This window comes from Hipposideros armiger, unplaced genomic scaffold (genome assembly GCF_001890085.2).
Source record: "Hipposideros armiger isolate ML-2016 unplaced genomic scaffold, ASM189008v1 scaffold_751, whole genome shotgun sequence".
Taxonomy (NCBI): domain Eukaryota; kingdom Metazoa; phylum Chordata; class Mammalia; order Chiroptera; family Hipposideridae; genus Hipposideros; species Hipposideros armiger.
In genome coordinates, this window is record NW_017732101.1 from 495,102 (window position 1) to 509,831 (window position 14,730).

Consider the following 14,730-nt stretch of genomic DNA (forward strand, 5'->3'; position numbering starts at 1 on the left):
ACGCACACACACTAAGAAACTGTTTAATCATTGGACACCATCGATGTGCGCCGTATACATTATACAGACCTAAATTTACCAACTGAATTCATTACGGAGTGAGCATTTGATCCACATTTGTCACAAATTCTCAGCTATATTTTACATACATATTCCTTTAAATAAGCTCTGTTATTAGAAAATAAGTATCATTTTACCTTGTGGCTATACCATGTAATGGTAGCAGGCTGGTACAGTAATCCAGGTTTGTGGCTTCAACTAGCATCCTAAATCAAATAAATTATAATTCATGTCAAGATTATCTTGGGCCCTGGACTCGCCCTTAACTTAGGATGGTGACCTAAATATGTGGCATGAATTTAGATCAATTGGAACTACATTTCCTAGAATTCCCTTACCCCTGTGGCTTTGGTTTAGCACAGCCGCTGGGCAGAATGGAAGTAGCCACCATATAATTTTATGCTTTGAGGGTCACCCGTGGCCCCAAGTAAAATGCTAAACTGTGCTGTTGCTGTTCGTCTTTTGGGAGCAGCTAGGGCAGTAATGGGGCCTCAAACTCCTCTATCTCCTTAATATTTTGTGGGCCATGGACCAGGGTGTGCAGTTCCATGTTGCTGGGCTCCAGCTGCTTCGGCAGGTCATCCACCTTGATGTTTTTTGGCTTCTCTGAGGCCTCGGCCAGGTCTGTGTGTAGGTGAAACTTGACTAAGTTTAAAGGAGAAATAGACAAATCCACAATTATATAGGAGACTTTATCATGTTTTTTTCTCAGTGACTAATAGAATAAGCAGACAAAAATAGTAACTACAGAGATGATTAAACAGTAAATATATAGATTGCTATTTCTTACAAGTGCAGAATAGACATTGTTTTCAAACTTTTGTTAAGTCCTTACTTCTTAAAAAATGACCTAAGAGACAGAGTTTTCATTCCAAAGGCTTGATTAAGCCAAGCCTGGTGACCGCCTCACTATGCAAGAGGAGAACGGCCCCGAGGTCTTGGCAAGTGGAAGTTTTATAGGGCTTGCTTTCCAGGGTATTGGGCAAAAAGCAGAATCAAAGCAGGTGTACAGAAGCAAAAAGAGCTGTTAGTTTTTGTGAAATGTTTCAAGCCAGTTGTGACAAAACTACTTCTGCAAAACATTTTTAATATTTCTGTTGCAACCCATTTCTTGTAAAGCTAGGTGTTTACTGTCTATTATTACCAACCCCTGGTGTCTTAACGGGAAGTTCTGCTTAGAGTTTAGCTGAAGTAGCTGAAGTATGATTTTTAAAAAGTGAGCCTGTCTGGCCTAGGGTCCAGGCCGGGGTCCTCACACTTTTACCAAAAAAGACTGTGTGTCATCTATAAAATTCCAGCAAGACTTTTAATTTATTTTTTAAATTTTATTTTATTGTAAGAACATTTAACATGAGATTTAGCATTTTGATAGTTTTTTTTTTTTTTTTTAAGCTGAGCCATCCTGCTACCTGTTGGCAGCTCAGTGGCTGCTCAGCTCGGGCTGGGAATCGAACCACCTTTGCTCAGAGCTCAAACCCTTGACGGAGCTCTTAACCAACTGAGCCACTCAGCCAGCCCTTAATAAATTAAGTGTACGATATGTTATTGTTGACTATAGGTACAATATTACACAGCAGATCTCTAGAGCTTATTTATCTTGCTTAACTGGAACTTTATGCCTATTAATTAGTAACTCCCTATTTCCCCTGGCAACCAGTCTTTGAACCTATGAATTTGACTGTTTTAGATATTTGGTGTAAGTGGAATTATACAGTATTTGTCTTTCTGTGATTGGCTTATTCCACTTAGCATAATGGCCTTTGTGCTCATTCATGTTGTCTCAAATTGCAGAATTTATTTTCTGAATAGTATTTCTTTGTATGTATATACCACATTTTCTTTATCTATTCATCACAGATAGACTTTTAGGTTGTTTCCACATCTTGACTATTTTGAAGAGTGCTATGATGAAAATGGGAGTGATAGTATCTCTTTGAGATCCTGACTTAAATTCTTTTGGATAAATAACCAGAAGTGGGATTGGTGGATTTTATGGAAGTTCTACTTTTAATTTTTTGACAAACCTTTATACTGTTTTCCATCACAGCTACACCATTTTGCATTCCCGCCAACAATGTGCAAGAATTCCAATTTCTCCATGTGTTTGCCAATTCTTGTGTCTTGGAAGTGTAGATTAATGTTTTTGATCAAATTTGGAAAGTTTTTAGCCATTATCTCTTCAAATGTTCTTTCTTTCTCTCTTTTTGGCAGTGCCATTACACATATGTTGGTGTGCTTTATGGTGTCTCACATTTTTCTGAGGCTGTTTATTTTTTTTTTCATTTTATTTCTCTTTCTGTTCTTCAGATTGTGTAATCTCTATCAGTCTATCCTCAATTTTGCTCCCTTTGTTCTGCCAGTTCAACTTCACTGCCGGATCCCTCTAATAAATATTTTATTGTCATTATTGTTTTTCAACTCTAGAATTTCTGATCCTGCTAACCCTCCAAGATTATTGTTGTTATTGTTTGCTTAATTTGTTTAGTGATTTGGCTGAACTAATTTTGTATTGTTTCTCTACAGTGTTCAATCTCTGATTTTCCTGCTCAGATTATTTTCCTTTATTTTTCTATCTTAGCCTGGATACCTTAGTGTTCCCCTTGGGTCAGCATTAGCCACTTACTGGTCAAAGGTTGTGCTTAAGCCCCCTTATCCAGTTAGATTTTGACTCTCTGCCTTTGGATGTGTGTGTGTGGCTTGGAGGCTGATATCACAGTTGAGGAAGATTGGGTTTTGGATCCTGTGTTCAGTCAGGGAATAGTAGCTTTGAATTCCCTGCATCTAAGGGAGTACAACCTTGGACATGTACACAGTCTTTCAGACTGCTGGAGACGAATCCGAATTTATTTTTAATCCTGGCATTCTGAGTCACCCTTGGGTTAGAATGGTTTGTTGTTCAGTCACTGTTTAGTCAGAGATTGCATTTATACCTCTCATGCAATTGAGCCTTATGCCATCCTGTAAGATGGGTTTGTGCGCATCTGGGGAGTGTTTTTATGCCTGCCCCATGTCTTGTTCTGATTTCTCTTGAGTGAATGAGGCCTAATGCATGTACAACCTTCTTGACCCACAGAATTGGCTGTGACCTTAAGAGGGCTCTTTTTGGCTTCTCATTCCTCGGTTCATGTTATTATAGTTCTGGCTGCTCTGTTGTTTTGATTGTAACATGGACCTACTAGCCTCCTCTTAATGTCCACCAAAATCTCTTTGGTTTTCGATAACACCCTTAGACTTGGAGTTCTATGCTTTCTGTTCCAAATAAAGTCAGTCTCCTCAGGAACTAAAGCTTTTTGTTTTTATCCACATTTAGAACTAAGACGCCAAATGTATTTCAAAAAGTTAGATTTTTAATTTAATTGCATTCAAATTAGAGAACATGGTGTGGTCTGTATGATGTCAATTTTTGAAATTTTTTGACACTTGCTTTTTGGTCTGTTATTTAATGCATTTTAATAACTGTGATGTGCATTTGAAAAAAATCATGAGAGTTTTTCAAATGTTGCTGCAGGGATATTTATGTGTCCAATAGGTGAAGCTTTTAATTATAAACAGTGATTGTTTGTCCTTTTAGGTTTTTATGTCCACTCACTATATTCTGACTATTATTAATTTCCACAGGTAATTTTTTACTTTTTATTTACCTTATTTTTCCTATTTTACTTTCTTCTCATGCTTTTGAGTTTATTTAATATTGTTATTTCATTTTCCTCCTATATTAGTTTTAACATTTTTATTCAATTTGTTTTTCCACATATATCTTTGAAAGAAATTTTTTTAAAAATTTTTATTGGGGAATTAGGGAGGGGAACAGTGTTGGGGAATTGGGGAAGGGTAACATTGTGTTTTTCCAGGACCCATCAGCTCCAAGTCAAGTTGTTGTTCTTTAATCTTAGTTGTGGAAGGTGCAAGCTCAGCTCTAAGTCCAGTCGGCCACTTTTAATCTAGTTGCAAGGGCTGGGGGGTGAGGGGGTGCGATGCAACACACCATCCCATGTGGGAGTTGAACTGGCAACATTGTTGCACACTGAACCATCTGGCTGCCCATCAGCAGCTTGCAGCTGCTCAGCTCAGCTCAAGGTTCCGTGTTCAATCTTAGTTGCAGGGGGAGGGGGGGGGCAGGCAGCCCACCATCCCATATGGGTATTGAACTGGTAACCTTGATGCTAAGAGCACATGCTCTCACCAGCTCAGCAGCAGCTCAGCTCGGGTGCAGCTCATTCTCAGTAAGGTCTGAAAAACAGTTACTCGTTTGGCACGTAAATATTTTTTGTGTTCCTACAAGAACCAATTCTATCAATACTGATAGTCGCTGATGCTCTGCCTGTCATTGCTGATAAAGGAAAGAAGGGTAAAAAAAAGTAATGAGTTGCATCCCATACCTTGGATCTACTACAATCTTTTAGAAGAGGTGAATGCAAAGGATGTAATACAGCGTAGTGTAATACATACTATCATAGGAGGTCTGAGGAGAAATAATTTACTCTACGTGGGGAAATCTGAGGAAGTTTCTAAAGATGATGATATTTGAACCAGTTCTTTAAAAATGAGCATTGCTTTGCTGGGAAAAAAAGGAGAGGGAAGGACACTTCAGGCAAAGAGAGTAGCATGTGCCGAGACAGGAGAAATATCAAAACATTGTGTAATTGGCAACTATGTGATTATGTGCGGGAAGGAGCATGAGTTGTGGAATGGTGGCCAATGATAAATGAGAGTAGTGGGATATGTGAGGGGCTGATTATCCAGAATATTTTGTTTCTTTTACTCCACAATAAGAAGAGGAAATTGATTCTCTCATCAGTAGGGAGCTGTCAGGTTTAGAAGTTGTCAGATGTGCACTTCAGTATGTCAACTGGCAATAGTACAGAGGATAGAGTGATGATACTGGGGAGGAGAGGCGAGGAGAGACACTGCCACCAAAAGGACCCTTAGGAGTAACAACAAATGTTTGGATGCATAAAATTATCCTTTTTCTTGTGAAAAGAATAAAACATATTAGATGTTATTATAAGGTAAAAGAATGATGTGCATCTTTTTTTCTTTTGTGATAATAACAGTACTCTAGGGAATACAAAGCTTAAGCCCAACTTCTTGAAGTTTTGTGGCAAATGTTAATTATTAATCAGGAAGTCAGTAACTTGTGGTTAGAGACAATTTTACAAATGGTTAATAATTTATTTGTTTCAGTCTCTTCTGTTATATATCATGTGTTGTCTCTTAGAAATCTGTAAGATCACAAAGAAGAAAAAAGAAGAAATAATAGCCATCCTTTCAGTTATTAAAGCATCCTTCAACTTTGTGGTATAAAATTTTTGAGAACAAGAAGGCTTTTAATGGGGCTAAAGTCAAGGCCAAATGTTGTGTTTCTGTCTATTTAAAGTTATCTGAGTAATGTTTTAAAAAGTATCTTAACTCTTCCGACTATTTTCTAAGATGATCATTTAGATATAAAGCATATCAATTAATAGATTGCTTGGCTAATGATTATATAATAGGATACATTAAAAGGCTAAGGATTTTGCAAAGTGATACTTGTCTTCTCTGTGGTATTGGCAAGATCTGAAAATTGAGCTGAGCAGAAAGAAGCCAATACATTCCAATTAAGTCACCTTATATCATTTATGTTGGGGCAATATGAAATGCATATTTAGATGCAAGTCATCTTCAAAAGATATGCATTACAACTGGAGTTTTCCACTGAGAATAGAAGTTTGGTTTTGACCTGACATAAATCCAAGGGACCCTGAAAAAAAATTCGCATAAGTCCTCAATCACTGCGTCATGCATACTTTAGCTGTAAATAGGTCATAAGATTTATTTAAATAACAAAGTGTATAATATTTATTAAGTACTTAGAAATTTGGAGATGGTATCAATTACATTGAGAGGAGTTGAGATTAAAATGTTAACAGCCAAGGTAATTTGATTTAAATTGATAATCATTGTAGATGCTATTATTGTTATTGGACCTGCAAGTTAGAACAGGTGTGTCTGATCCTTTGCACACACAAAAGTTCACAGCAACTGCTTTAATAGCCTTTATTCTGTAGTACTGCTTAGTGGATCATGCACTAGGTTGTTATAAAATGCAAATGGAAATTTATGTATAGAAATGTCAGATCAAGTACAGGTTTCAATAATTATATATGTTTTTAAACTTCCAACAATAAAAAAAACCAGAGGCCAAGAAATTAAATACAATAAAAAATGAAATATTTATTCTTTTGGCTCAATAATGACGTAACTCACCATTCTTTTTAGTAATAGCAATTCCCTGCATGCAGTTCATCAATACACTACAAGTAAATAGTTTTGTAAAGTGAATTAACATTTAATTTTTGGTATGTGCAAAAAACAAAAAATGTATATCATGTTAGGTAATTGCACACTGTGCCACTTTGTTCATGGCTAGAAAGGACAGAGTCCATGTTTTACCTCTAATAGCTTTAGTGCAGCAGGAATTAAAAAAATAAGACTAGTCTGCATAAGCAAATACTACAAAAGTTGAGTAAAAAAAAAAAAAAACACCTTCCATGAATAAAGGGTTATACTGAGACAACCATAGTTGATAGAAAGTTATCTAGGTTTGAGTTTTTGACCAATATATCCCCTATTGGCATGGTAGAAAATATAACAAAGAAATCCACAAAACCCATTATCTAACTTTTATTTTAGGAAATTATCCATTGAAAAGTCTTATGGATTCAAAAGTTTGGAGTTGTGATTAAAAATAAAAAGCAAATGCATAAGGTAAAATAAATTGCCATGTCATCAACCTGAAAATAATTTTCTTATGTACAAACTGCGCCAAATAAAATTGATCATATTTTTACATTATTTATATTTAAACAAGTTTGGGACATATTTTTAGCAAAATATGAAGTATAAGATTTGACAACAGGCAGTACAGTGTATTTCCTTGAAATCTGGAGAAACATACGATACTCAAATTAAAAATGCAGAATAAAAAGTGCTTTAAAATAACTGCAAGCTATTCTGCTTGACATACTAGACAGAGAGCTTGTTGAATTCACTCTACCACCAACATGTGACTGCTAAACAAGACGTATGAAGAATGGATTGAGTAAAATAGAGCAGCATAGGCAATATTAACATGCATTAGTGATAGACTCAAACTATTCATGTTTAATGAATGGTACAGGATACATCCCTGTTGGAAGCTTGCAAAGGACACATACACTGTGGTACATATTTGATTTAATAGAAGTTGTTTATCAGGCTGTATATATACTTATATATGTATACATATATATATATATATTTGCCCTAACATGCACCACAGGATAAAATAACTATTTACATAACAGAAGGTGTTTAATTGACATAAAGTGTCAGCTTTGCTAAGAGCAGAAGATGGCAAAGCAATACTGCAGCAGAAAGTAGAACAGCTATTCTAAAGTGATACATTAGATATACTTTCTAGAACAAATTTATTAGATTATTTTTTTTGGAAAGCATTTAACCAAAATTAAATATAGAACTCTGGAATTTGGAATAAAATTTGCACTTGCTGAAACTGAATACTTTGCATAAAAATAATCCTTTAAAAATTAGAGGAAACTTTACAGGCACATAACTGTTCAGATATAAACAAACAAAATAGACTAAAACACTTTCAAAATTAAAGTTATCTAGAAACTGGAAGTACCTGAAATTGTTGACATTAGCATTTTATTTCAGGTTTTGAGAAAAAATTTTATCTCTCAGACAAAACATTTTTGTCTTGATTATTTGAGAAAGTTTTGGAGTAGGAACACAGGGCTCTTATATCCTTTTTTTTCTCAACTTAAATGTCATTTACAAAAATAGTGACATAGTATTATGAATAAACTATGAATTAGTGACCAGGGAAATCTACTAGAACAAATTTTGTAAAAATATGGCAGATATGGAAGTTAAAAATAGAATGGATGCAAGTACTGTACTAAAGGTGTTTGGTGTAGTTACAGCAATCACTTTGCACAACTATCCTACAGTCTAGGTAGTTGTTGTGTTTCTCCTCAGCAGTGTCAGCTGGTAATGAAAACAGCAACCTTTTGTCGATGTTGATACCCTGACTCACAGAGTTGTAGTGACGGAGAGGTCACTGTCTTGTTATAGGCACTGACCATGAGTATTTGTTAAAACAGTCAGTTTGGCATAGACCTCCTCTGGGAGTCCAGTTGACACATAGACTTTACCTTCGTAGGCTGTAAACAGTTGGTGACAAAGATAATTCTTTGTTTTCTTTTCACTTTTGATTTTCCCTGACCTCTTTCCCTTTGCTTTCTTTTTCTGGTTTGTCTTTCTCAAACTTTTCTTTGTCTGGCTTTGTTACACTATCATAGGAAGGAGGAGAGGTGGTAGAGGAACTCCCATCTGTTTTTTCTGGGGTGGAGTTTCCATTTAATTTGTCAATAATCATGTCTTCTTTTATAGGTAAGTCAACCCTCCCTTTGACTGCCTCTTTATTATATTTACTTGATACGTTTTTTAACCTTTGTCTTAAAAGATAACATCTGAAATTACGCTGAATAATAGCAGCTGATACTTCCTCCTGTTTGCGTTTCAAAGTGGTGGTGATGGGCTCATAGGAGACTTTGGAGGGGTTCGATGCCATGAACCGGTCTTCCATCTGTATTCGAAGGGCATCCATCTCTCCACTCTCACCCAAAACACGCTTTGTAAAGGCAAATAAAATGTCGAGGCAGTGGATCCGGTCCCCACTGACCATGGGCAGATCCATGGCGATGAGCTGGACCTTGTTTGGTTTTGCTATGAGAAGAGGAGGATCCAGGGCAGCTGCAAAATCAGAGAGCTTGGAGAACTCAATAAACTGGGTGGCATCGGGGTCAAACTTCTCCCAAACCTCGTAGAACATCTCAAAGTCATCCTCACTCAGGGGCTCTGCACTTTCTTCAGTAGCAACACTGAAGTTCTCCAGGATGACAGCGATGTACATGTTCACCACAACCAGAAAGGATATGATGATGTAACTGACAAAATAGAAAATCCCAACAGATGGGTTCCCACAGTCTCCTTTAACTGAGCTTCCAGGGTGAATTGTGTCTGGGTCACAGTCGGGTGGTGCACTGTTGAGAATAGGTGCCAACAAACCATCCCAGCCCGCAGAGGTGGTAATCTGAAACAGGCAGATCATGCTGTTGCCAAAGGTTTCAAAGTTGAACATGTCATCAATTCCAGCTTCCTTTTTAACATAGGCAAAGTTGGACATTCCAAAGATGGCGTAGATGAACATGACCAGGAAGAGCAGGAGGCCGATGTTAAACAACGCAGGAAGGGACATCATCAGAGCGAAGAGCAGCGTGCGGATCCCCTTGGCCCCTTTGATCAGACGTAGGATTCGGCCAATCCTGGCCAGACGGATCACTCGGAACAGGGTAGGGGACACAAAATATTTTTCTATCAGCTCAGCCAGAAACATGCCTGTGGAAAAATACGGAAAATAGCAAAACAGTTAATATGCTTATATGAATACTATATCCTTGCAAGGTCTATGAAAATAAAACATTCATTATGAGTATAAACCTTTGCCAAATACTGGGAGTGCCAAAAATATGTATACACATTACTTATATTCACATTTTGTTATCAGTATATATTGAGTATTACAATTTTAATACAGGTTCTCCCTTTCTTTGGCACCCTCTGTATTTAGATCTTCCTGATTCAGCAATAAAAGATGATAAAGTTTTATACAATTATTGTATAATATTATAAACCAATGTGGACTTTTACAAAATCCAACAAGTTAAATAATCACAAATAGGATATAATTCAAGATTATACACATCCAATTTCTATGAATAGTTATCCTTACATTTGAAATGTCCCAATTGCATAAAAAAGGCTATTTCTGAAATCTCCATATATATTGTTTTCTATTTTTGAATATAAACATTCTTCAGATAGAGCAAAATGAGCAAGAGTGTTGAACTTTAGGTCTACACACATTATAATTCTCAGATCTCATTTCCTTTTTACAGAGATGACAGGCCTTGGGGGATTTGCAAACTGTACCTCTCTGTGATTAAGGGATTTCTTACCTACAATGGAGAGAATCACCACCACAAAATCAAAGATGTTCCAGCCTATGGTGAAGTAGTAGTATCTGAGGGAAATAAGCTTTAGCACAAATTCTCCAGTGAACAGGACAATGAACACAAGATTGATCCGGGACAAAACTAGAGTCATGTATTTGCTCTGGTCGTCAGTTTCCACCATCATGGTGACCATGTTGAGGCAGATGAGGATCATAATGCTGATATCAAAGACTTGTCTGGTTACAAAATCAAAGACCATTCCTTGGAATTTGTTCTAGACAAAGAGGAGAGAGAAGGTTCATATGCGTATTTCATAGATAGCAATCTGTCAGATGAAGTTCTTCCACATATGGCCATTAGATGTGCACCCTTCTCACGTTACCCAAGCAATTCTTTGTGCTCCATTTTATTTCATGTTGAAAAAAGAGGGGAAAAAAAGACATATGGCAAGAACAAAACATAATTGGCTGATAATGTGTATGGGCTTTGTTTGATTTGAATTACTGTTATAATGTTTATAAAAATGACAACTAATAATGAGTATTTACTAAGTAGGTTAGTATAGACAGACTTTTAGATGGTTGAATACCCCATTTAGAAATACTTTAGGACTTTGACAGTATCTTCTTTCCATCTCTCCCTCCCTGAAAATATCAGTCATTTTCTATTTAATTCTCTCTTCTAACTATGGCGTCTGATGACCTGAGTAAAGCAGGTTCATGCCCTTTTGTATACCCTACCCAGCTCCAACTATTCTTAAAAATATGGTAAAGTGAAGTTATTTATTGGTTCATGAGACCTTGTCAAGTCCCAGCTATAGCAGTTACAGGCTTTGTGACTTTGTGTGATAGTTACTATCTTTGGGCCTCCGTTTCCTCATTCCTTACTCATCTAAGAGGATAGATGAGCTAGAGTACAGGTTGGTGAGCATAATACATTATTATTGTGCCTTCCTATTACAAAGTTCCAGAGTATGCATTCTGAATGAGTCTTTTTCTTTTTTGTGTATTTGGTGAAACAAACAACTTGATGACACCCTTTTCCTTCTAAAAAGGCTAAGTTTATTTTCTAGTCATAAACATGAAGAGAATAACCAGCAGAGAAAGAGGTCATGGGTGTGACATGGGAAATCTGGAAAGCTCCATCTACTAAAAGGACAAGAGAGTGACTTATAGTAAGATCAGAGGAGCAGGAACCAGACACAATGTTGGCAGCAGTAGGGTGGCAGTAGGTGCATGAAGCCTGCTTTGGAAAGAGTTATTGGGAACCCTGAGTTGGAGGCTTTCAACTGACAAACTGTAAGGAACGTTGCCCCCCCCCCTTTTTTAAAAATATTTTATTGGGGAATTGGAGAAGGGGGACAGACAAGTTGCTGTCCTTTGTTTCTTCAGTCTAGTTGTGGACGTCACTTCACTGGCCCATGTTGGTATTGTGATCATTGCACTCTTCCTGGCTGAGGCAGATTGGTTGCCAGCCATTGGACGGCTGCTCATGGCGGTCCTCGGAAACTCACGCTGGCTGCCAGCCACTCATGGTAGCTCAGGGCAGCCTCCTGCAGCCCTACTGCAGCCTATGCTGTCACAGGCGACTCACGGCATCCCAGCTCCAGGTTGAGCTGTAGTTCATCATCTTAGCTGTAAATGATGCAGCATCACTGGCCCATGTGGGATCTGAACCAGTGGCCCTGCTGCTCAGAGCTCACGCTCCCAAACCAACTCTTAACCAATGAGCCACTCGGCCAGCCGCATTGCCCCTTTTTAAAGAACTTATAATTCTCATTGAATGTGGCAGCTGTGAATTGTCTTACACAATATGAACTTTACAATTACGGCATATTACGTATTGGTGTTATCACCCAATGTGTTTTGATCAGAGCCCTGCCCAGTTTCATCATCTGTAAATAAGGCTTTCGAATGTTAAAGAAGAGTCATTCTTACTGCTGGCCGAGGTATGGGTTTCTGAGGTTTCTTGGATCCAAGTTTCTTCATTGCATTGTAATATTTTTTCTGTTCCTCTGTCATAAAGATGTCTTGACCTCCAAAGTAAAGACATAGTATAAAACTGGTTACAATCCCAATGTGCTACAACAGCACTTGTACAAAAATATTTCTGAGTCTTTCCTTTAATCCTTTCTCAGTATTTAAATTGATATTACGCTGCTTCATACAGATTTATTCTGCTTTTCCCATTTATGTGAAATCCTGAGTGCTTTAATATTATGGAAAACCCATAACCACATAAAACTCTGATTAGTATAGGATTTAATTTGATTATATTATATTTAGAAGAAGGATCAGAGGTCTCAAATATATTTTCATGAAAGAAAAAATGTTTTCTTAGTCCATTTCACTGTTCACAGTTTTGCTTCTCTGTTTAACAATTTTTGAGCTCTTCCTGTGTGTTAGACAATGTATCAGGTATCCAATTTACATAGATATATGACACAGTGTCCACATGAAAAAAAATTTAAAAAACACTACAGGTACTGCAGAGATAACTATCAACTCCAAGACTCAGAAATGGGCTTTATATATGAGAGTACCCTTAAGCTAAGACCTTAAAGGAGACTAAGGGTTTGCTAAGCAGAGCATTCCAGGAAGAGAAACTATTCTATGTAAAATCATGGAGGTGTAAGAATATGGCTTGTTTAGAACAGGGCATAACATTCATGTAGCTGTGTGTGTAGCAAGTGATAGTGTTGATGGTGGGTGGGTGGTGACTGAGCAGTAGGGAAATAGATACAGAAAATATGGTGTGGGAGAAAATGAAGCTGGAAAACTGGGTGGTGATAATTCCTGAAAGGCTCTGTAAACAAGGATAAAGCGTTGGTGGCCCACTGGATGTTTTGAAGCAGTGGACACATTTTTGGATCAGAAAAACACTATAGCAGATCTGTAGAGGATGAGCCTGGGGAGGTGCCAGTGACTAGAGGGTGGGATCCTCTGACGCTGAATTGACCATATTGTGAGTGGAAAAGAACATCAAAATGATCCAAGTCTGTCATGACTGCGAGTATCCTGGTTATCTGGGCATATAACAGAGAGAACCACAGAATGGAGAAAAGCGAGGGCTGAGGAATACTTATCTTCTTTTTCTGTTGGTTGAAGTTATCTATGATGACACCAATGAATAGATTCAGAGTGAAGAATGACCCAAAGATGATAAAGATGACAAAGTATAAATACATATACAGATTTTCTTCATATACAGGCTGAAGTTTAACCTAAATAATATTGAAAATATTAAATATTTAAAAACACACAATAAATACTTAAACTAAATTAACAGTTTGGTAAGTGTTGTTACTTAATATAGATATATTTTTGCCATGCCTTGAGATTGTGTTCTGCAAAAACAATTCTTGTCTCAAATTAGTATGATGTAGTACAGTGAAAGTTTGTAATTTTTATGATTGCTTGCATCTGTTCTCCCATTGTGGCTTACCTGTACATTTTCTTTAGAGTAATTAACAGCGGTATGAACATGTCAAAAGTTTGAGGCTATTCTTAGTCTTTTTATACTTTCTTTTTATGCTTTTTTGTGATATTTTCAGTTTGGGTTTAGGAATGCTCCTCTTGGAGATAAGGCTTTAATAACAGAACATCGACTTCTAGGAGGAAAACTCAGCATAAACAGTTTTGTTCTAAGGAATTATTTTTATTCCTATTTTTAAAATTGAGTTTCCCTGAAACTTGCTTGCTTTATCATGGTATTTTTGGAAGATGCTTCACAGACCCTGGCTTATCATACTCTCCAGGGATAGGGAGAGAGACAAGTTACTTCCCCACTTGAGTATATATATATATATATATATATATATATATATCCACATATGGCCATTAGATGTGCACCCTTCTCACGTTACCCAAGCAATTCTTTGTGCTCCATTTTATTTCATGTTGAAAAAAGAGGGGAAAAAAGACATATGGCAAGAACAAAACATAATTGGCTGATAATGTGTATGGGCTTTGTTTGATTTGAATTACTGTTATAATGTTTATAAAAATGACAACTAATAATGAGTATTTACTAAGTAGGTTAGTATAGACAGACTTTTAGATGGTTGAATACCCCATTTAGAAATACTTTAGGACTTTGACAGTATCTTCTTTCCATCTCTCCCTCCCTGAAAATATCAGTCATTTTCTATTTAATTCTCTCTTCTAACTATGGCGTCTGATGACCTGAGTAAAGCAGGTTCATGCCCTTTTGTATACCCTACCCAGCTCCAACTATTCTTAAAAATATGGTAAAGTGAAGTTATTTATTGGTTCATGAGACCTTGTCAAGTCCCAGCTATAGCAGTTACAGGCTTTGTGACTTTGTGTGATAGTTACTATCTTTGGGCCTCCGTTTCCTCATTCCTTACTCATCTAAGAGGATAGATGAGCTAGAGTACAGGTTGGTGAGCATAATACATTATTATTGTGCCTTCCTATTACAAAGTTCCAGAGTATGCATTCTGAATGAGTCTTTTTCTTTTTTGTGTATTTGGTGAAACAAACAACTTGATGACACCCTTTTCCTTCTAAAAAGGCTAAGTTTATTTTCTAGTCATAAACATGAAGAGAATAACCAGCAGAGAAAGAGGTCATGGGTGTGACATGGG

The 14,730-nt window shown here is 36.9% G+C and overlaps 1 protein-coding gene across 1 annotated transcript in view; it reads right to left on the minus strand.

Moving 5' to 3' along the window:
• Positions 1-6,878: 6,878 nt before the first annotated feature.
• SCN3A (sodium voltage-gated channel alpha subunit 3) overlaps positions 6,879-14,730 on the minus strand; it is a 112,172-nt gene continuing 104,320 nt past the window's right edge. The window contains exons 24-27 of the mRNA XM_019628147.1: positions 13,207-13,344; positions 12,059-12,163; positions 10,125-10,395; positions 6,879-9,504 (exon numbers count right to left, since the gene is read on the minus strand). Coding sequence (XP_019483692.1) covers positions 8,309-9,504; positions 10,125-10,395; positions 12,059-12,163; positions 13,207-13,344 — 1,710 coding nt within the window. The 3' untranslated portion in view covers positions 6,879-8,308. The remainder of the gene's footprint in view (positions 9,505-10,124; positions 10,396-12,058; positions 12,164-13,206; positions 13,345-14,730) is intronic.